General features: G+C 44.5%; 1 protein-coding gene across 5 annotated transcripts in view; it reads left to right on the forward strand.

Annotated features, from left to right (window-relative positions):
- The window catches only part of EGFR (epidermal growth factor receptor), a 188152-nt gene extending 186261 nt beyond the window's left edge, over positions 1 to 1891 (forward strand). For 4 of the 5 annotated variants that reach the window (XM_029234455.1, XM_029234453.1, XM_029234456.1 and 1 more), the window contains 3 exons: positions 14 to 61; positions 745 to 850; positions 1473 to 1891. In XM_029234455.1, coding sequence (XP_029090288.1) covers positions 14 to 61; positions 745 to 850; positions 1473 to 1834 — 516 coding nt within the window. In that variant the 3' untranslated portion in view covers positions 1835 to 1891. The remainder of the gene's footprint in view (positions 1 to 13; positions 62 to 744; positions 851 to 1472) is intronic. The other variant, XM_029234454.1, reaches the window with a different exon arrangement.
- Positions 1892 to 23339: the final 21448 nt, after the last annotated feature.

Here is a 23339-nt window from a genome sequence, read left to right on the forward strand (position 1 = left end):
GATTCTTTTTCAGAGCTCCACCAGCAACACGCCCACTGTGGCTTGCGGTGATAGAAACGGGGTAGGTATCAACTCCTGTAAAGGAGAATTAAATAACAGCTCTGTACCATGGCTCTATTAGACATAAGAAATGCCCACCCTAACTCAGAAAGCTGGGATTTTCCTTCCTGTGTTGTTTGATCCCTACCCTAAGGCCAGCAATTAGCTATCACTTATCAAAATGCTATTGAAAATAGAGTTGAAGGACAGCGCGTCGTGCAGGTCATGGACCTGGCATTGTTAGAGATGCGAACGGTCGGGCCAGCACCCCGCACCTGCTGACTCAGGATCTGCGGGGAGGGGCCTGGCCGTCTGTATGTGAGCCCACCTTGCAGGTGATGCTGTTGCTTGGTGTGTGAAGCCTTGATTAGACCCACACTCAGCAGTGTAGCAGCCACCAGCCACATGTGGCTGCCTAAGTTACAATTTAAAATTCAGTTCCTCACACACGTGGTTATGGTAGCTACCACGTGGACGCGCACAGATTACGGAACATGTCTGTCATTGCAGAAAGCCCTGCTGGACGGCCCTGGCCAGGGCCGTGCCACTTGCCCTGGGGTCTGTGGGCCGCCTGTGGGTGGTGTGTGTCCTCTCCTAGACCTGCTGAGTCATTATCTGCAGGTGAACGGGCTGTCAGGTGATCCTGATACCCCCGCCGAAGTGAGCGGCACTGGCCGGAGTAACCTTGCCTCATCTCCTCCCCAGCAGAGCTATCCCCTCCAGGAAGATAGCTTCTTGCAGCGGTACAGCTCAGACCCCACTGGCACCTTGACCGAGGACAGCATAGATGACGCCTTCCTTCCAGCGCCCGGTGAGTGCCTCGCTCTGGAAGCAGCCATGCCCCTGAGCCCCCGTCCCCAGTGCCCCGGCCAGCTGCTGCTTTCGAGGTGGGGCCCGTGGCACGCGTGCAGACACGATGGATGGAGGAAGAGGCCGATCGACAGAAACCGCTAGGCGTGCGCACGGGTCTCTGAGGGGCTCAAGGCATGTCCAGGTCGTCTATAGAATGAATCTGCACATTTTCTAGAATTTGAAGCAAACAGCAGAGATATACATGTGTGAGTGTGTGAGCATGTGTGGGTGTGTGTGTGACACATTTGATCTCTGTTCTCTCTCCTGGCTCCATTCTTGGCCTGTGAAACATGTATTTCCCTAATCTAAGCTTCATCCCCAGACACACACACACACACACGCACCCCTCAAGGGAGGCTGTCCTCTGAGGACTTTAAATTGGCAAAAGATAAACGTGCCCATTGCTTTGAGAAGGACAGAAAACAGCACAATTTATTTTAGCCAGAGAGTCGTCTCCCCAGGCTTCCCTGCTTCTGTCACCCGTTGCCTCATTGAAGAACATTCACGGCTTCAGAATGAGCCGTGGAATCCTGCTCAGGATGATGCTTTGCTGATTACGTCTGATTTCTTTTCAATTTCAGAATACGTAAACCAGTCTATTCCCAAAAGGCCCGCGGGCTCTGTCCAGAACCCCGTCTATCGCAATCAGCCTCTAAACCCGGCTCCAGGCAGAGACCCTCACTACCAGAATTCCCACAGCAATGCCGTGGACAGCCCTGAGTATCTCAACACCACCCTTCCCGCCTGCACCAACGGTGTGCTCGACGGCCCTGCCCTCTGGGCACAGAAGGGCGGTCACCAAATTAGCCTGGACAACCCTGACTACCAGCAGGCCTTCTTTCCCAAGGAAGCCAAGTCAAATGGCATCTTTAAGGGTTCTGCCGCTGAAAATGCAGAATACCTAAGGGTAGCACCAGCGGGCAGCGACCTTACCGGGGCCTGACCACGGAGGACGGCCTCAGCCCTAAAAATTCCAGCCCCTTCATTCCCCAGGACCAAGCCACGGCAGCTACTCAGTCCCGTCAGCCATACTCACATTAGCTCTTGGACCCATGGACTGGTTTGGCCACATCTGCCGTGATCAGCCCATCTTTCAGCCAACAAGTGCCCCCGACTCGGATGCACTTAGGGGAGCTGCAGGGACATTCCTTTGTCTTCAAACTGTGGGGCTTCCACAAAAGGCATCCAGAAAGAATGTTGTCCATTTGGGCAGAAGTTCACCTTTCAATGAGGTATATTTGAAAAACACTAAATACGTTTAAGGAGTTTTATTGCTTGGGGACCTCTGGGGTTTTGTCATTGATTTTGCTGTCAGTGGGCTTGTCCAATGAGGGACAGTCTTGCTCGTAGCACCTGTGGCACTGAGTTGACCCAGGCCCACCTGTGACCAAGAAGCAAGGGTCAGTCTTCCAGCTAACACTTGATTCCATTGGCTCCGCTTGGAGATTCTTCCACTGCAAGACAGTTGAATAACGAACCAGTCCTCTGGATCCTAAGCAGGCCCGACTGGTACTGTATCAAATCACGGCAGGTGCAAGAGGATAAGCCACTTGGAACTCTTCCTGGGCAAGGAAGAAACAGGGGGGGTAGAATTCTTCCTCAGACTTACTTTCATATGAATGTCTCCATGGTACTTAACTCTCCATTGGTCGAGCAGTGTTTTCTAATTACAAGTATCAGATTTGTTTCTTTTCCATTCCACTGTGGTGAAATTCAGTATGCTTTCCCTGTCAGCAGGAGGGGACGCTAACCAAGATCAGTTCATATTCCATTCGTCAGCATTCAGACCAGTTGCCTTTAATTGAGATGGAATGACAGTGCAAAAAGGGACCAATCCCCCAGATTTGAGTCTCAGAGGAAATACATCAAGTCCTTTGGGGGTCGGGGGACAGGCATGTATCGGGAGACTGCCAAAACGAAGCTGCTCTTACAACTTTTAGCTCCCTGCGACAAAAAAAAAAAAAAAAAAAAATTTGTTCAAGCTACTCATGGAAGATAGTTTTCTTTTTATTTCACTTCCAGGCTTTTTTCCTCCAAGGGTACTTTGCCCCTCGCTGGCAAGCGGCCCCGAAGCTCCTCCTTCCCTTGGTAAGCTGAAGGGTCCAGGCTCTGGGGCAGCTCTGCGGAAATGTCTCGCCCTCACCACCGCTGACACGCTTTAGAATAGAGACAGCAGTTTGTGTCGTGTGGAATTCAAGCGGTAAATATGAAATTTGACTTTGATGATGCTGCCTTCATAGCATCTATAGGCATGTGAGAAGAAGAAAACAATTTCCCCTTAAAGCAACTCCCTGTAATTGGAGGACCTGCTCTCAGGGCACCAGCATTTTCTCACCTGTGTCCCCGCACCCTGACTGCTAACACCCTTCTTGGTAGACAGTGTTACAAACACCGTTAGTCAGCATCCACCTCAGCCAGGAAGAAGTGTTTCAGACAATATTTTCAGCCGCCCATCCCACATCCCACATCCACGATTTTCCTTTAGCTTTTAAGTTATTTATTGACTCAGATGGATCAGGGCCCCAGTTTTGTTACCGAAGTATTTTATCTTGTCTCAGTGGAAATATAAACTATATCCAATTCAATTCCATCACATCGTGTTCCAAATACCCTTGAACACCTTACCAGCCTGGCACAGGTACTGAAGATAAACAAACAAAACATAATCCGTGATTCCACGAGATTCACAGTTTAGCGAAGAAAACTGACTCACAAACGCCAGCCTTAAAACGATATGACACATGCCAGACGTGACATGTCAGCCCAGCACCGTGACAGCACAAAGCAGGGAGTAAGGGGGACCGGGTCCTGGAGGAGCCGTGGTGGAGTTGGGTTAAAAGACCCCCCCCCCCCCAGGGCGTCAGCCACTGGAAAATGGAAAGTGCATTCCCAGCAGAGGGAGCCTCAACCACGGAAGCATTTGCTGCAGGAAGCACTCGTGCAGCCGGTCTACAGGCCCACTGCCCCTTCCGGCCTGGGAGTTACATTCCCCAAGGGCCCTTCGGGTCCGTCCCCACGGGGGATTTGAAAATGATTTGAGGGAAGATTAAACAACACCTCTTAAGAATCTGAAATTTTATGTCCTTGTCAGTAAACCACTTTCATTATTTATTCACCTCAGAACATAAATACTTTAGCCCACTATCTATCCAGCCCTGAGAAACAGAACCATTCACATTCTGCTGCCACTTACTTGTCAGGAAACAGATGGTGAGGGAGGACCACAGGGTGCTGGTCCAACTGTAGCAGTAAAACCCTAGTATTTTTGTAATTTGAAATACTTTAACATAATAAAGCAGCGAGAACTATTCAGCTTTTTTCTTCTTTGTATTTCAGTTTTCCTGCATAAAATGTAGTTGCTAAATTCTCTTAAAGATTGTGTTTCCTAGAATGGTCTCACTACGTCTGTCCAAGGAGGTGCAGGGGGGCCTGTAGATGCTTCAGAGCCCAAGAGAGCCTGAGTCCAGTCCGGGGGTCCCTGGGAGGTCAGGAGGGGGGCTCCCAGGGCTCCAGGATTCCCACGTCGTGGCTCTGACTGGCCGGACCTCAGGGCTTAACGCTCACCCCTTTGGTTCCTCCTAGTTGACACGAGGCCCCGAGGTCCCACAGAGAGCCTGTCTTCTGTTTCCTCCCCAGCCATCCCTGGAACCCTTCCCCACGGCTCAGCTCCAGACCAGGCCTTTGGACACAGGTCAGGGGGAAGTAAGAGTCGGAGGCTAACATTTACAGCTGACCCTTGAACAACATGGGTGCGGGTCCCCTTAGGCGTGGATTTTTTCACTAGTGAACATGACAGTTCTACACGAGCCCCAGTTGGCTGAATCCTCAGATAAAGAACCGGAGGCTCCAGAGCGCCGACTTACTAAAGTTACTGGCGGGTCCACTGCTCAGAAGGGTCAGCGCCCCAGCCTGAGTCATTCCAGGGTCAGCTGTCCAGTGGGCCTTACACACATCTTCTCACATAATCTTTAAGGAGTCCCTGTCGTCACACTCTATGAAAAATTGTTCTGTCACCTCAGGAAGACAGAGATGAATCTTCCAAACTCTAGGTTTGCTCTGGTCCAAGTTGTCACTGATACTACAGCTAGGAGCACAGTGGTGGAGACAGCAGGTTGCACTGCAGCTGACACTAAGGCTTAGGTATTTGTTGAAAGTTCTTAATTTTGAGCTTTAGTCCTCCCCCGCCCCCACTGCAGACAGACATGAACCATGAATTGCAGAAGCACAAAGGTCGTGGTTCTCAGGCTGGCTGCCCTTGGGAGTCTCCTGGGTCCCAACCAAAAAGGGTCTGAATTTGTCTCAGGGCAGCCTGGGCCCAGGGATTTTCAGAGCTCCCCCAGGTGACTCTAATGAGCACCAGAGTTTGGGAAGCAGCCATGTTAAGGAAAGGCTCTGCAGGGGAGACTCAGCCTTGGGCCGGCATGGCGCGCTCAGCGTGTAGGATGCGGCTGCTCGGTTTCAGTGACACGGCTCTCACCCTTGCTGCCCACCAGGACCCCCTGTGAGCTCAAAAGGACCAACTGAATGGGAATTCTACGGGCTCCCCATGTGATTGTAATGGGCAACCAGAGTTGAAACCCTCATCTCTAAAGTCACCTTCCCTTGTACAAGCCTAGGCGTCTACACCGTGCCCCCAAGTCAGGGCAGAATCAGAGAAACTGTGTGTGTGGAAGAGATTCCTGAGGCAGGGCCAGAACGAGCCCACAGTCCCTGGTGTGCCTGGAGACTCAGCCACTGGTGGCCATTCCAGAAGCCTCTAATTCCTTGTCACCAGCAGCTAACTGATCCTGAAAGTGGCAGATACCCAAATCTGAGCTTTGAGAAAGCCCTGGACAGTTTCATTTCCTAAGAAGTATTAGAAAAATCCGTCTCCTGCTGCGGGGAATGAGCTGCTCACCCAAAGCGACAGCTGTTGAACTTGCCCTTAACATCTACTCTGCATTTCTTTCCTGATGACGAGCACATTATTACAACATAATAATGATCTGTGTTTTTTCTTTGCTGGGGCTGTAAAACCTTAGTGAATAGAAACCCCTACCTCTCTCACCAATCACACCGGCTGCATCAGGAGCACAGATTTTTTACTATTAAAGACACATTCCAACAAGATGTTTAAATGTTAGCCTATTTTTGTAACTTTTTCAGCACTGAACTTTGTAAGGTATATTTATAGGAAAACTCACTTTTCTACTAAAAGAAATACGTTACTTTAGAAAGACTGCAAGAGAATCAAAATTTGAAACGGAAATTTGTGTTTAAAGGGGTTTGACTGAAACAAGAGGAAATTCTCTTCTCTCTCATAAAAAGGCACATCACTGCAGAGCTAGGCTAGGTCGTTGTCCTGATGAAGAGGAGACTCTTTTTCATATCTGTAAAGTGAGAAAAAGGTGGAAAGCACATTTAGTTTCTTGGCCTGAAGCAGGTTCATTTGACTCTGGGGCAATTCAGTGGGAAAGAATCACTGTTACGACTAATACACAACTTCAGCTGCATGCCGTACTCCACCCACCTGCCAACGGGACCCTGTAAATGTGAGAAAAACAATAGCGGAGCACTTTGTTGGTTTCTCTATCCCAATCTGACTTTGATGCAAAGTATTTTATTTTTGTATTTACAATTGATATGCAATTACAATATAGACTAGAAATACCAGCAGAGCCCTAATAATGTTTAGCATGTTTGATGAATGCCACCAACGGTCTTCCAAACTAAGCCGTTCCCGCACCCTAGGGATGGGGTTCTCAACGCCGGCTGCACAGTGAAATCGAGGGGGGAGCTCTTGAAAATCTTGAGGCCCAGCCGTGCCTCAGGCCAGCAAAACCCAGGATTTATACTTTGTAAAACTCCTAAAATCATTCTGATGTTCAGCCAAGGCTGAGAACCACCTGCCTAGGGATTAGCCACAGGTGTGTGGACTTGCAGGCAGATTCTGCAGTTGTAGACACCTGAGGATTGAGAGAAGTCCCAAGCACAAACACCCCAGCATCGGACTTCCCTGGTGGTGCAGTGGTTAAGAATCCACCTGCCAATGCAGGGGGCATGGGTTCAAGCCCTGGTCTGGGAAGATCCCACACACCGCGGGGCACCTAAGCCCGTGCGCCACAACTACTGAGCCCGCGCTCTAGAGCCCACGAGCCACGACTACTGAGCCTGTGAGCCTAGAGCCTCATGCTGGGCAACAAGAGAAGCCACCGCAATGAGAAACCTCTGCACCACAACGAAGAGTAGCCCCTGCTCGCCACAACTAGAGAAAGCCTGTGCGCAGCAATGAAGACCCGACACAGCCAAAAATAAATTAATTAAATAAATTAATTTTTTAAAAAACCCAGCATCGCTCGCTGAGCGTCAGGAACCTGGTTGGATGGGGAGGGTCCAGGGCACGTGCCCAAGCACTAGAGGGGAGAGGGCCAAAAGGAAATACAGAACAGACCCCTTTTTTCCATGCCTTCCACTGAAAGTGGACGGATCGTGAGCATCCTTGCTGCTTGTGCAACCAGCTGGCTGCCCTGCCTGGAGCCGCTGTGCATCCTTTATTGCCCAGGGAGAAGGGAAGCAGTTAGCCACAGAAGGAGCCGGCAAGGAGATCGCATGAGTAGGTGGATGGCGTCTGTAAAAACCAGAGCCAACGAGAGGATGCTTGCTTTAAGAAACACGTCTTATATTTTTTTTATATATTACATCTGGGATAAAAACTGAAGCAATCAGTACTATTTTCTCTTCCACAAGCACAATATGCCCTCCGAGATTATACATTCCTATCTGAATTGCCAGCAGAAGTACTAAAAATCCCCACCCTAGCACCTGGTAGATAAAACTACACATTTTTAGGTGCGTTTACTTATTTATTTTTTTAAAAAAAGAAACCATTTTGACTTAATTTGGCTACAGAGTAATCTTGCTGTATAATATAAACTCTTGGAAACAAAGACATGCTATGGATCTGGTGACTGATATTAGAGGTGATGATGTAACTTAGACGCCAATAACTTCGTTTTGAAACAAGCAATACGTTTTATAGCCTCTCTATATGGTACGTTTTAACATTGTAAAGTTTTGCTATGATGAAAGCAATACTTGTACAAATGGAAAGCAAGATTTTCTTTTATATGGTTTACACTGTTGATCAAAACATGCTGATTGTATATGGAGTATTAAAAAATTAGATGTATACTATTCATTGTTCGTTACTTATACTTACCTTATAAAAAGTAATATTGCATTCCTGTTAATGCAGTGTTGATATTAGTTATTAATCATATCTGACCTACTGTAGATGCTCTTTCCTGACAACTTTTTAACGTTCATTAATAAACTTTATTTTTAGAGCAGTTTGAGTTTCAACAACTGCAAAACCGAGGAGAAATTATGGAGAGTTACCGTATGCCCTCTGCTCCCCAGGCTTCCCGCTCCCGCCGTCTACACCGTAGGGCCTGATACGCTTCAGCGAGTGGAGCCGTCTCAATGCCGTGTCGTGCGGGGCACACCTCCCAAGATCTCCCCTTCCCAGATCTCCTCCAAGAGAGAGGCCTCCTTGCGGAAGAGATGAGTCTGTAGCAAGGCTGTGTTTCCTCGGGACACCAGAAGTTTGTTGTTGCGATTCTGCTCCGTAATAAACACTGAAAGTCAGAGACGTTCACAAACCACAACCCTGTGCTCGGGCGTCGGGCCCAGCTGCTCCAACTCTCTCCCCATCACCCCCCGTACCACGGGGAAGACCTGCCTGCCCGCCCTGAGCCATTTCCTCACTCGCCCGTGGAGGAAACCAGCAGCGCTGAGGGAAGATGCTGTGTTGAGATTAAATCCTTGAGCGGCTCAGGGAACCGGAGGGGGTCGGTCATCTGAACTGGCCGTAAGGGGCAGCGGGGTGGTGGGAGGGAGTGCCCAGGCAGGGGGCGCAGTCACCCGGAGCCGTGCCACCCTCCCGAGGCCACCGCCCAGGCTCCCCCTGTGTCACAGCCTCCCTGATGCTGGCCGCGTAGACGCCCATCACTTCCAGGGGAGGCGCAGCTTTGTTTGGTGTGGTGCATCCCGAAGATCATTTATCACCTGCGTGCAGCACAGGCTGAGGGGGATCTGTCATTCAGGTGGCAGCAGGACTTCAGGATAACCAGGTTCCGGAAGCATAAGCGGATCCAGGGACCTCTCCGGGTCGCTGTGGGACCCCCAGGCCTCCCTGGCCTCCTGGCCTCCCGAGCCCCCAGCCCCTAGTGTGCTCGGTGCCCTGGGCCTCTTAGAGCTCACAGCCTTCCATCAGGGCTGAACCCTCACGGAGAGAAGGGGGAGGCAGACAGGGACAGTGCTGGGGCCCCGGCTGCCTGGAGCCTGAAATGTCACCCCCAAGGGAAGGTCGTGGCTTCCATCCCCACCTTAGGGCAAACGCAGCAGCAGCCCGCTCTCCCCCGCCCCCGGCCCCGCCCCCGGAGCCCTAGCTGAAGCGCAGTGCACGTGGGGTTTCAGCTTGAAGGGATTCTGCCTTTGGAATCACAAAGGCAAAGTCATCACAGCTCTCTGGAGAGAGAAAAGCTTTCCCAAGAATAGGAGGGTTTGAAAACGATGAGACGGTTCTTCCCTGGGTTTTCCGCTTGTTCAGGGCGTGGGCAAGTCCTCCTGAGCCAGTTCTCCAGGTTGTGTCATATCCTGGCTCGTCCTCCAGGCCATCCAGTTCGTTCCTTCACACCCGGGAAAGGGCATTTAAAAACTTGGGTAGAAAAGCTGTAAGATCACATCTAATTTTTGCCCTGGCCTCAAAAACACAGTAAACAAAATATAATAAAGAGCCTGAGGGCATCCATTTGTAGTTTGTAAATGTGTACCTTGAAGGAGCCTCGCCCTCCGGCCCACCAGGCAGGCATGGCGCCGTGGGAAACTCAACAGTGCAAGGACGGCCAGGTCCACGCTGAAGTCCCGTCACGGGTTCTGCCTGCAGCCTCTTCCTCCTGCCCTGGACACTGAGCTAGAAAAGCTGGATACTAGGTTCTAAAGAAAACAAAAAGACATCTTTTACTCCATTCCTGAAAGTCAACCCCGATGAGCCCAAGCACAGAGCTGTCCCGTCAAGGCACATCACGCGTGCAGGTCGCAGAGCAGGACAGATGGGAGCCATGCGTCAACCACTCTGTCTCACCTGTGGCTCAGCCCCACGCACAGCAGGTGGCCCCCCACCTCTCCAGGTGGTCTGCACCATAAGGTGCTGTCAGCTGGGCCGCTTGGGCAAGGAATCCCTAGGGGACCAGCACCTGAGCATGAAGACAGAGGGCAGGCTGCAGGGGGGCTCTGCCTATCTCCTACCCCGCCCCCAGGAAAGGATGTATCCAGGGATCCGAGGGTGGTGAGGGGGAGGGAGCTAGAGAGCACTACAAGCCAGGGTCCCCAACACCCGGAGCTGAAGCTGGTGTGGCCCCAGCAAAGGCAACCTGACAACTCAGCAGGGAGTGGAAAGCCCAAGGTTTCCAGGAGCCTTAAACGCCCATCGAATTTTCCAAAGTGCAAAATCCCTTCTTTCCTTGAACCAGTGATGCCCTTTAACAATCTAGCCCTGCTCCCTCTGGGTGCAAGTAGAAGTTGGAGGGGTACCCGCCCTCTTTTCTACTCCGGAGCGGCTCAGGGCCTCTCCTTACCACTTATTTTATCTCTAAAGAGCTTGCCTTTTCTGCTTCTCCTCTGTCTTTCCTTATTGTATAATTTAACCATTCTGGAACTCAAGCAGAAATGGGGGAGACATTTTAACCTATGACAGGTTTCTTCTGCTCTCACGACCACTCGGCTGACCAGTTTCCACAACAGCAAGTCTAAGTGGAACGGATCCCACGCAGCACACAGGCTTTAGCCATCCAGGGCAAAGAGGTGCTGGGACGACCCTGCTTCATAAAGATCAATGAATAACAGAGGAGATGGAAATGGCACAGCCCATCATTGAAAAAGTTCACTAAACCCAAATAATTTCTGGGTGTTCTAGCAAACCTGCAAAGAATAGTTAATTTTGGTATCACTTAAAATATTTCAGAGCATAAAAAAAGATGGGAAGTTTCCCAATTCATTCTACAAAAGTTAGAATAGTACTAAAAAAATCGAAGAAATATTATAGAAAGAAAATTATGGCTTCATTTATGAATGTAGATATAGAAATCTTTAATGAAATATAGGAAATGGAATCATTTCTTCCATTAATTCAAGGACAGTTCATTATAAGATATTTTGTTTATATTCATGAAGAAATAATAGGGAAAATGTGAATATTAAGAGATACATGGCATTTGCTAAAATTCAATCACACTGCTGTTAAAATCTCTTAGTAACCTAGGAATAGATGAGAACACTTTGGGTAAAAATATCTGCCAAAAATTTAATAAGAAACATTGAACTTAATGGTGAGATACCAACACCTTAAATAAGAACAAAACAAGAGTGACTTTTATCATGCCTATTATTCAACACTCTTCTGAAATCCACTGTTTTGGAGACAAGGAAAAGCATATGATTCATATACAATATATTTGCATCCTTAGAATATAGTCAGCAAACCCTGTCCCATGCCCAATAGTCAAATCCAGCCAGCAGCCTGTTTTTGTAAATAAAGTTTTATTGGAACATGGTCTCATCTATTCCTTTATTGCCGACGGCTGCTTCCACACTGCAGTGGCAGATTTGAGTAGCTGCAACAGGGCTCCTATGACCAGCAAAGCCAAAAATATTTCCTATCGGTCCCTTCACAGAAGTTTGCTGACCCCAAACAACTGGCTGAAAACATTATTAACCAACATTAATAAAATGAGAAAGCTCAGTAGGGTGGCCACCTGTAAGTGTCATTAATCCTGCATACCATCAATCATTAATTAGACAATGTAATGGAAAAGAATCCCATTTAAAATAGCACTAAAACTACAGAATAGCTGGCTATAAACTTAAATGTGCAAGAACAGTATGAAAACAAAAACTATAGAACTTTGCTGAGGCATAAAACAGACTTAAAAGATATACTGTATTCATGGATATGAGGACTTAATCTTGTAAAAATACCAATTCTCTCCTAATTATTATATAAAGTCAACTGAAAATTTCAATCATTATTTTGAGAAGTAGAAGTTTTAGAACTTGGAATCCAAAAAAGAAAACGCACGACAGTAGCCAGGAACATTTGGAAAACAATTGAGTAGTGATATCAACGATATAAAAATACACTACATAAAACTAAAATAATTAAAGCTGCATAGGACCAAGGTAGCTACAGGAAATAATTAAAGGAAAAAAATTAGAATTTTTGGAAACAGACGTGTACATGGAAGTATAACATGTGATAGTGATGACATTTCCAGATAGTGGAGGAATAAAAGGCTCCCCAATGAATGATTTTGGAGAAAACTTTTATACATTTAATTATAAATAAATTAATTAGAAAATTAATTAGAGCTCTATTTCAAATTCCAGATGGACTAAAGATCTAAAGATACAAAATCAAAACAATCAAAGTACTGGGTAAAATGTATGTGGATATTCTTGGATCTCAGGGAAGGTGATGCTGACACATAACAACATAACTCCAAAGCCATGAAGAAAATGACTGGCAACACGGCCACCTAAATTTTTTTTAGTTTTTTTTTTTTTAACATCTTTATTGGAGTATAGTTGCTTTAAAATGTTGTGCTAGTTTCTGCTGTATAACAAAGAGAATCAGCTATATGTATACATATATTTCCCATAGCCCCTCCCTCTTGCATCTCCCTCTCACCCTCCCTAACCCACCCCTCTAGGTGGTCACAAAGCACCGAGCTGATCTCCCTGTGCTATGCAGCTGCTTCCCACTAGCTATCTATTTTACATTTGGTAGTGTATATATGTCCATGCCCCTCTCTCACTTCATCCCAGCTTACACTTCCCGCTCCCCATGTCCTCAAGTCCATTCTCTACATCTGTGTCTTTATTCCTGTCTTGCCCCTAGGTTCTTCAGAACCTTTTTTTTTTTTTTTAGATTCTATATATATTTGTTAGCATATGGTATTTGTTTTTCTCTTTCTGACTTACTTCACTCTGTATGACAGACTCTAGGTCCATGCACCTCACTACAAATAACTCAATTTTGTTTCTTTTTACAGCTGAGTAATATTCCATTGTATATATGTGCCACATCTTCTTTATCCATTCATCTGTCGATGGACACTTAGGTTGCTTCCATGTCCTGACTATTGTAAACAGAGCTGCAATGAACATTGTGGTACATGACTCTTTTTGAATTATGGTTTTCTCAGGGTATATGCCCAGTAGTGGGATTGCTGGGTCATATGGTAGTTCTATTTGTAGTTTTTTAAGGACCTCCATACTGTTCTCCACAGTGGCTGTATCAATTTACATTCCCACCAACAGTGTAAGAGGGTTCCCTTTTCTCCACACCCTCTCTAGCATTTATTGTTTGTAGTTTTTTTGATGATGGTCATTGAGACTGGTGTGAGGTGATACCTCATTGTAGTTTTGATTTGCATTTCTCTAATGATTAGTGGTGTTGAGCAGCCTTTCATGTGTTTGTTGGCAATCTGTGTATCTTTTTTGGAGAAATATCTATTTAGGTCTCCTACCCATTCTTGGATTGGGTTGTTTGTTTTTTTGATATTTAACTGCATGAGCTGCTTGTATATTTTGGAGATTAATCCTTTGTCAGTTGCTTCATTTGCAAATACTTTCTCCAATTCTGAGGGTTGTCTTTTCGTCTTATTTATGGTTTCCTTTGCTGTGCAAAAGCTTTTAAGTTTCATTAGGTCCCATCTGCTTGTTTTGGGTTTTATTTCCATTTCTCTAGGAGGTAGGTCAAAAGGATCTTGCTGTGATTTATGTCATAGAGTGTTCTGCCTATGTTATCCTCTAAGAGTTTTATACTGTCTGGCCTTACATTTAGGTCTTTAATCCACTTTGAGTTTATTTTTGTGTATGGTGTTAGAGAGTGTTCTAATTTCATTCTTTTACATGTAGCTGTCCAGTTTTCCCAGCACCACGTATTGAAGAGGCCTTCTTTTCTCCATTGTATATTCTTGCCTCCTTTATCAAAGATAAGGTGACCATATGTGTGTGAGTTTATCTCTGGGCTTTCTATCCTGTTCCATTGATCTACATTTCTGGTTTTATGCCAGTACCATATTTTCTTGATTACTGTAGCTTTGTAGTATAGTCTGAAGTCAGGGAGCCTGATTCCTCCAACTCCTTTTTTCTTTCTCAAGATTGCTTTGGCTATCCGGGGTCTTTTGTGTTTCCATAGAACTTGTGAAATTTTTTGTTCTAGTTCTGTGAAAAATGCCATTGGTGGTTTGATAGGGATTGCACTGAATCTGTAGATTGCTTTGGGTAGTAGAGTCATTTTCACAATGTTGATTCTTCCAATCCAAGAACATGGTGTCTGTCTCCATCTGTTTGTATCATCTTTAATTCCTTTCATCAGTGTCTTACAGTTTTCTGCATACAGGTCTTTTGTCTCCTTAGGTAGGTTTATTCCTAGGTATTCTTTTTATTGCAATCGTAGATGGGAGTGTTTCCTTAATTTCTCTTTCAGATTTTTCATCATTAGTGTATAGGAATGCGAGAGATTTCTGTGCATTAATTTTGTATCCTGCAACTTTACCAAATACATTGATTAGCTATAGTAGTTTTCTGGTAGCATCTTTAGGATTCTCTATGTATAGTATCATGTCATCTGCAAACAATGACAGTTTTACTTCTTTTCCGATTTGGATTCCTTTTATTTCTTTTTTGTCTCTGATTGCTGTGGCTAAAACTTCAAAAACTACGTTGAATAACAGTGGTAAGGGTGGGCAACCTTGTCTTGCTCCTGTTCTTAGTGGAAATGGTTTCAGTTTTTCACCATTGAGAACGATGTTGGCTGTGGGTTTGTCGTATATGGCCTTTATTATGTTAAGGTAAGTTCCCTCTATGCCTACTTTCTGGAGGGTTTTTATCATAAATGGGTGTTCAATTTTGTTGAAAGCTTTTTCTGCATCTATTGAGATGATCATATGGTTTTCCTCCATCAGTGTGTTAGGGTGCTTTATCACATTGATTGATTTGCAGATATTGAAGAATCCTTGCATTCCTGGGCTAAACCCCGCTTGATCGTGGTGTTTGATCCTTTTAATGTGCTGCTGGCTTTGTTTGCTAGTATTTTGTTGAGGATTTTTGCATCTATGCTCATCAGTGATATTGGCCTGTAGTTTTCTTTTTTTGTAACATCTTTGTCTGGTTTTGGTATCAGGGTGATGGTGGACTCGTAGAATGAGTTTGGGAGTGTTCCTCCCTCTGCTATATTTTGGAAGGGTTTGAGAAGGATAGGTGTTAGCTCTTCTCTTAGTGTTTGATAGAATTCGCCTTTGAATCCATCTGGTCCTGGGCTTTTGTTTGTTGCAAGATTTTTAATCACAGTGTCAATTTCAGTGCTTTTGATTGGTCTCTTTATATTTTCTATTCCTTCCTGGTTCAGTCTCGGAAGATTGTGCTTTTCTAAGAATTTGTCCATTTCTTCCAGGTTGTCCACTTTATTGGCATATAGTGGCTTGTAGTCATCTCTCATGATCCTTTGTATTTCTGCAGTGTCAGTTTTTACTTCTCCTTTTTCATTTCTAATTCTATTGATTTGAGTCTTCGCCCTTTTTTTCTTGATGAGTCTGTCTAATGGTTTATCAATTTTGTTTATCTTCTAAAAGAACCAGCTTTTAGGTTTATTGTTCTTTACTATTGTTCCCTTCATTTCTTTTTCATTTCTTTCTGATCTGATCTTTATGATTTCTTTCCTTCTGCTAACTTTGGGGGTTTTTTGTTCTTCTTTCTCTAATTGCTTTAGGTGTAAGGTTAGGTTGGGTTTTTTTGGGGTTTTTTTTCGAGATTTTTCTTGTTTCTTGAGGTAGGTTTGTATGGCTATAAACTTCCCTCTTAGAACTGCTTTTGCTGCATCCCGTAGGTTTTGGGCCATCGTGTTTTCATTGTCATTTGTTTCTAGGTATTTTTTGATTTGCTCTTGGATTTCTTCAGTGATCTCTTGGTTGTTTAGTAGCATATTGTTTAGCCTCCATGTGTTTGTATTTTTTATTTTTTTTCCTGTAATTGATATCCAGTCTCATAGCATTGTGGTTGGAAAAGACACTTGATACAATTTCAATTTTTGTAAAATTACGAAGGCTTGATTTGTGACCCAAGATATGATCTATCCTGGAGAATGTTCCATGAGCACTTGAGAAGAAAGTGTATTCTGTTGTTTTTGGATGGAATGTCCTATAAATATCAATTAAGTCTATCTTGTTTAATGTATCATTTGAAGCTTGTGTTTCCTTATTTATTTTCATTTTGGTTGATCTGTCCATTGGTAAAAGTGGGGTGTTAAAGTCCCCTACTATTTTTGTGGTACTGTCGAGTTCCCCTTTTATGGCTGTTAGCATCTGCCTTATGTAGTGAGGTGCTCCTATGTTGGGGTCATAAATATTTATAATTGTTATATCTTCTTCTTGAATTGATCCCTTGATCATTATGTAGTGTCCTTCTTTGTCTTAAGTAATAGTCTTTATTTTAAAGTCTATTTTGTCTGATATGGAAATTGCTACTACAGCTTTCTTTTGATTTCCATTTGCATGGAATATCTTCTTCCATCCCCTCACTTTCAGTCTGTATGTGTCCCTAGGTCTGAAGTGGGTCTCTTGTAGACAGCGTATACACGGGTCTTGTTTTTGTATCCATTCAGCTAGTCTATGTCTTTTGGTTGGAGCATTTAATCCATTCACGTTTACGGTAATTATCAATATGTATTTTCCTATTACCATTTTCTTAATTGTTTTGGGTCTGTTATTGTAGGCTTTTTCCTTCTCTTGTGTTTCCTGTCTAGAGAAGTTCCTTTAGCATTTGTTGTAGAGCTGGTTTGGTGGTACTGAATTCTCTTAGCTTTTGCTTGTCTGTAAAGTTTTTAATTTCTCCGTTGAACCTGAATGAGATCCTTGCTGGGTAAAGTAATCTTGGTTGTAGGATTTTCCCTTTCATCACTTTAAATATGTCCTGCCGCTCCCTTCTGGCATGCAGAGTTTCTGCTGAAAGAGCAGCTGTTAACCTCATGGGGATTCCCTTGTATGTTATTTGTTGCTTTGCCCTTGCTGCTTTTAATACGTTTTCTTTGTATTTAGTTTTTGATAGTTTGATTATAATATGTGTCTTGGTGTGTTTCACCTTGGATTTATCCTGTATGGGACTCTCTGTGCTTCCTGGACCTGATTGACTATTACCTTTCCCATATTAGGGAAGTTTTCAACTATAATCTCTTCAAGTATTTTCTCAGTCCCTTTTTTCTTTCTCTTCTTCTTCTGGGACCTCTATAATCCAAATGTTGGTGTGTTTAATGTTGTCCCAGAGGTCTCTGAGACTGTCCTCAATTCTTTTCATTCTTTTATTCTTTATTCTCCTCTGTGGTAGTTATTTCCACTATTTTATCTTCCAGGTCACTTATCCACTCTTCTGCCTCAGTTATTCTGCTATTGATTCCTTCTAGAGAATTTTTAATTTCATTTATTGTGTTGTTCATCATTGTTTGTTTGCTCTTTAGTTCTTCTAGGTCCTTGTTAAACGTTTCTTGTATTTTCTCCATTCTATTTCCAAGATTTTGGATCATCTTTACTATCATTACTCTGAATTCTTTAGTAATAGGGAGACTGCCTATTTCCTCTTCATTTGTTTGGTCTGGTGGGTTTTTACGTTGCTCCTTCATCTGCTGCGTACTTCTCTGTTTTCTCATTTTGCTTAACTTACTGTGTTTGGAGTCTCCTTTTCACAGGCTGCACGTTCGCAGTTCCCGTTGTTTTTGGTGTCTATCCCCAGTGAGTAAAGTTGGTTCGGTGGGTTGTGTAGGCTTCCTGGTGGAGGGGACTGGTGCCTGTGTTCTGTTGGATGAGGCTGGATCTTGTCTTTCTGGTGGGCTGGACCGTGTCCGGTGGTGTGTTTGGGGGTTTCTGTGAACTTAGTATGATTTTAGGCAGCCTCTCTGCTAATGGGTGGGGTTATGTTCCTGTCTTGCTAGTTGTGTGGCATAGGGTGTCCAGCACTGGAGCTTGCTAGTCGTTGAGTGGAGCTGGGTCTTAGCATTGAGATGGAGGTCTCTGGGAGAGCTCTTGCTGATTGATATTACGTGGGGTCAGGAGGTCTCTGGTGGTCCAATGTCCTGAACTCGGCTCTCCCACCTCAGAGGCTCAGGCCTGATACTCGGCCAGAGCACCAAGACCCTGTCAGCCACACAGCTTGGAGGGCTTGTACACAAACAGCATTACCACAGCAACTTTAAAGTCCTCTCTGCTTAGATAGCCTTTGTTATCTTCATCACATACTTTAAATACTTCTTGTGTTCTGACGGGCTGGCTTCCCACATCCACAGCCAGGTCCTGGCCTTGTAAAACCCCAAGGACTTCATGCTGCCTCAGCCAGAGAGGATGGACTGCGTGGACCTGGGCCGACTCTGGGGAATCCTCAACCCTGCGGGTCCCAGAGGATGCAGAAAACGTCTGTTGGGGATGTTGGCAGGGCACCATTCTGGGGAGGTGCATGCTAGGGGCAGGAATCCCCTTCTTTTTAGTTTTTAAAGAAAGAAATAGCAGTAAAAAAATCAAAATTCATATAAGGAGAAAAAACTTTGAGATATAACAGGGATTAATATCTTAAAATATGAAGAATTCCAATGGACTCATAAAAAATAGTTAATCACCCTACTAAAACTTTGACAGCATATAAATGGACAATTCATGGAGAAATTACAAATGACTCATAACACTTATGAAAATATAACTCAACCTCACTAACAGTCAAGAAAATGCCAATTAAAATGAAACAATAAACACTTTTCACCACACATTTTGGTAGGAATATAAAGTGTCATAAACTTTTTGGAGGACAATAAAAAGTTTAAATGTGTATATCCTCTGATACGGCAATTTCATTTGTAGAAATAAACTCTATTAAAATACTGTTATTGACTGAACATCTCTCCCCCCCCAAAATTCATGTTGAAGCTCTCGTTCTGGAATTTGGAGATGGGGCCTTTGGGAGGTACTTAGGGTTAAGTGAGATCAGGAGGCTGAGACCCCATAGCGGGATTAGTGTCCTTACAAGAGGAGAGAGACCAGAGCTCACACGCTCTCTGCCACATGATGACATGGTGAGAAGGCAGCCGTCTGCAAGCCAGGAAGAGTTCCCACCAGAACCTGACCACGCTGGCCCCTTATCTCACACTCCCAGCCTCCAGAACTGTGTGAAATCCATGTCTGTTGTTTAAGCCCCGAGTCTGCAGTGTTTTGTTTTGGCTATCTGAGCTAAGACAAATATTCAAACAACTATACAAAGATATAGGAATGAAAATGTTCAGTAAAACATTATTTGTAATAGAGAAAAAAAAAATTTAAATGCTTAATATCCATCAAAAAGGAAATTATTAAATAAATCATGGAGCATCCATAATATGGATAATCTGAGCAGTTGTAACAAAGAACAGGATAAATCCTCATTATAGTTCTAAATGAAATAAAGCAAATTGCTGAATAACATTTTTGTTATTTTTAAAAGCTTATGTTAGTGTATATACCTACCTTTGAGTGTGTGTGTATGTGGGTGTGTGTGCACACAATCTGGAAACCATCTGGAAATATTAGTGTCAGCCCATTAATGGTGGAGACGGGTGGTGAGTAGGGAGCGGTATGTGAAATAATAAAGTAGCAAGGAGGGAATTTCACTTTTTATCTTCTATATTTCTGTGTTGTTTGGCTTTTATAATGAATATATATTACTTTGGCAGTTGTGTTGGGACAAAATTTAATGTATGTCAGTTCCCTTCCCTCCACTCACAACAAAACATTTAGCAATTTCTTGTTTTGTTTTCTCTTCTCCCTGCTCTCTCTCCCCAGGACAAAATCCTTGTGGTACTGTCTCCTGGGAACAGGTCAGTGGAAGGAGAAAGCAGTGCTGGGGCACTGCGGGCAGCAGGAGGATGTGGCCAGCAGGGAGTTGGGATAAGCGTGCAGGTTCCTCGATCACTGAGGATGGGGTGACAGAGCCCCTCCACAGTGAGGGCGTCTTAGTCAGCTTGGGCTGCCATAAAAACACACCACAGACTGAGTGATTTAAACAGCAGACATTTATTTCTCACAGATCTTGGGGCTGACAAATCCAAGATCAAAGCAAAGGTAGAGCGGCCTCTTCTAGGCCTTGCAGAGAGAAGCCTCCTCACTGTGTCCTCATGAGGCAGACAGAGGGAGAGAGTGAGTTCTCTGGTGCCTCTTCTTATAAGGACACTAATCCCGTCACAAGGGCCACACCCTCACTACCTGACCTAACCCTACCTCCCAGAGGCCCCTTCTCCAAACACCATCGTTAACTGGAGGTCAGGCTTTCAATGTATGGATTGGGGGGGACACAAACGTTCAGTCTATAACAGAGAGCCTTCTTCACTTTAGGATGCAAGAGGCTCAGGGAGGATAAAAGACTTTAGTGAGAGCACATGTACTCTACAGTTTAAGCGAGATCCAAGTATGCCCTGGAATTTCTGTTTGGATCTTGTTTCTTTAAATGAGATACTGATCTAAGTATCCAAGCCTTTGCCATTATAGGTCAAAGTTTCAACACATAACTTTTTAATGCTTAAGAAACAGAACCATATTTTTAAGTTTACTGGCTACAGGAACTGGCAACAGAAAGATTTGGAATGTGTTTTGAAAAGTGAGTTGGAGCAGGGGGATGTTAGGAAGAGTTTCCTTAAATATATTCACTTCAAGCAGCACATCCCAAAGCCAGTCTCAACCCAGTTCCACCAAAGAATTTAGCCTTAATGCAGGAATCCACTATATGTAACAAAAAACTTCTCCCTGCCCGTCTAGAATTGTGCAGTTATGCACCATCCTTGGGAGAATCAAGACAATAATCGCTTAGATTTCTTCCTATAGGGCTAAATTCTCTCTAGGTACCCAAGTTGAAAAAGGCCGGCTGACATCCAAGAGTAAAAGAGGATTCCAAGCTTCATCCATTACACTAACCAAAAGGAACCCACTAGTAAAGTGCTAATGAATACTTGGACTAATGAAAGAATTAACTAAAGAAACAATAATCATTGGTAATATATATTGATTTTTAACATAGATCAGATGCTGTGCTAAGTGCATATCTACACTAAGAGAGAAAAATGATTTTCCCATATTACAGATGAAGAAACATTTAAAATGCTGCTTTGGACATAGGAAAAATCACGTCAGCCTTGTTTGGGACCAGAGCCCACAGAGCTGGGGTATTTCCTGGGGGTCAGCTGCATACTGCCTGGGCTCCAGACACAAAGTCAAAGCAAGCAACCCTGGGATAGGGTCATTCTGGGCCCCCTGAGAGTGACAGGCCCACAGAGTATACACCAGCAATGAAGGACGCCGGCTCATTGCAGCAAACATTTATGGCCCTACTCTGTGCCAAGAAAGGCACAGACAGCTGTGAAGACACTAAGGCTGGTGTCCCACAGCAAGTAAAGTTGAAGGCACGCGCACACGTGTGGGACCATACCATCAGAAAAAGGTATGGTTACACTATGGAATACTATGCAATATTTAGATAGAATTAGCTGAATTTCTATGTCATGATGGAGAGAGGTTTCCAAACCGTACTGCTGAGGGAAAAGAGCAAGCTACTGAATTATAAAAAGAGGAACTACCCTTCCTCACCAGAAAAAAAAAAAATCCATTGCCATCGGCAATACCATACCATGAGAAAGCTGGCCAGAAGCCACACATGGCGACGCCTCGCCCTCAGCTGCCAGAGGACATTCTGACAACCGGAACGGTTACGGCCAAGGTGAAACCACAGAGCCTGACAAAGGGCAAGCAAATAAACAAAACAACCAGTGTGGGAGCTAAGATGACATCCTTTAGTCTAAAAAGTACAGACTGGAACGCAGGAGATACAGAAGCGGAGCATCCTTTGAAAACCATTAAAGGATCGTCCCAAAGGAAAGGGAAGCGCCTTTTAAATAAATCCTGTATTCGCCGGGTCCAAACTACTTGTTCAGATCTTACCACTAGGAGGTTTTCATTCATTCATTCATTTGTTCAACAAACATTACTGAGCACCTACCACGGGCCAAGAACTGCTCTGGACCCTGGAAATGTGATGGGAACAAAGCTAACAAAGCCCTGCTCTCCCCCAGAGCCTACAGCTTGTTTCTTATGTCCCCCCTTTTCCTGTGATGACACAGATGATTTTAAAATATCTAATCTGAAGGCCCCCAGGAATTCCCAGGACAGCCACAGTGGATTCTTCAGGTGGCTCCCTTTACTCGGGGGGTATTTACTTATCCTAAGGACCCCTAAAACCTCCTCACTGAGTCTCCCTTTTACCAGCCCCTACAGGGCTGTGACTGCTGTGTCACTGCACTCCTGTCTCTGAATAAATGCTGCAATTCTGGTAGATAGCCTTTAATACTATACCCACGTAATGTGAATTCATCCCTCTTTTAAAAGAGTCAAATATTGCCGATGGCAATGGACTGTTTTCTCTTTTTTTTTTTTTTTTGGTGAGGAGGGGTAGTTCCTCTATTTATAATTCAGTAGCTTGCTCTTGAATTGACACAAATTATGAAGTTTGATAATACTAAGAATTGGCAAGGATGTTAAGAAATAGGCCCCTCATATTCTTCTGGCAATTTGACAGTATGTATCTAAATTAAAACATCCCATGATTTGACAAAGCAGTTCCCTGTTGCCTTACCCCTGAGAGAGCCTTGCAGAGGTGCACAGGATGGCATATAAAATAATATCCATTGCAAAATTGTTTGTAATAGTTTGTAATAGTGAAAGACTGGAGGGGCTTCCCTGGCGGTGCAGTGGTTGGGAGTCCACCTGCCAATGCAGAGTACACGGGATCGTGTACTCTTAAATGGCTGGTTTGTTTTTTACTTTTTTTTTTTTTTTTTTTTTTGGCTGCATTGGGTCTTCATTGCTGCGCGTGGGCTTTCTCTAGTTGCGGTGAGTGGGGGCTACTCTTCATTGCGGTGCGCGGTCTTCCCATTGCAGTGGCTTCTCTTGTTGTGGAGCACAGGCTCTAGGCACACAGGCTTCAGTAGTTGTGGCGTGCGGGCTCTAAAACACAGGCTCAGTAGTTGTGGCGCACAGGCCCAGTTGCTCCGCGGCATGTGGGATCTTCCTGGACCAGGGATCGCACCCATGTCCCCTGCATTGGTAGGTGGATTCTTAACCACTGTGCCACCAGGGAAGTCCTGATTTTGTTTTTGCTTTCTTTGTTTGTGCTTTCGCATTCTCCTAGTGAAGACGGGCATTTTTAAATTTTTATATCTGCATATAAAATGCTTATTGTAAGTAAAACATATAATAAAGGTAAACAAACATTAAAAATATATTTATTTTTCTTATTTTATTACACATTCCAATTATGTTTGTGACCTTTTTCTATTGGGTTGTCTGTCTTCT

The sequence above is a fragment of the Monodon monoceros genome, unplaced genomic scaffold (assembly GCF_005190385.1).
Source record: "Monodon monoceros isolate NGI ecotype Baffin Bay Population unplaced genomic scaffold, NGI_Narwhal_1 Super_Scaffold_2, whole genome shotgun sequence".
In the NCBI taxonomy this organism is placed as follows: Eukaryota; Metazoa; Chordata; class Mammalia; order Artiodactyla; family Monodontidae; genus Monodon; species Monodon monoceros.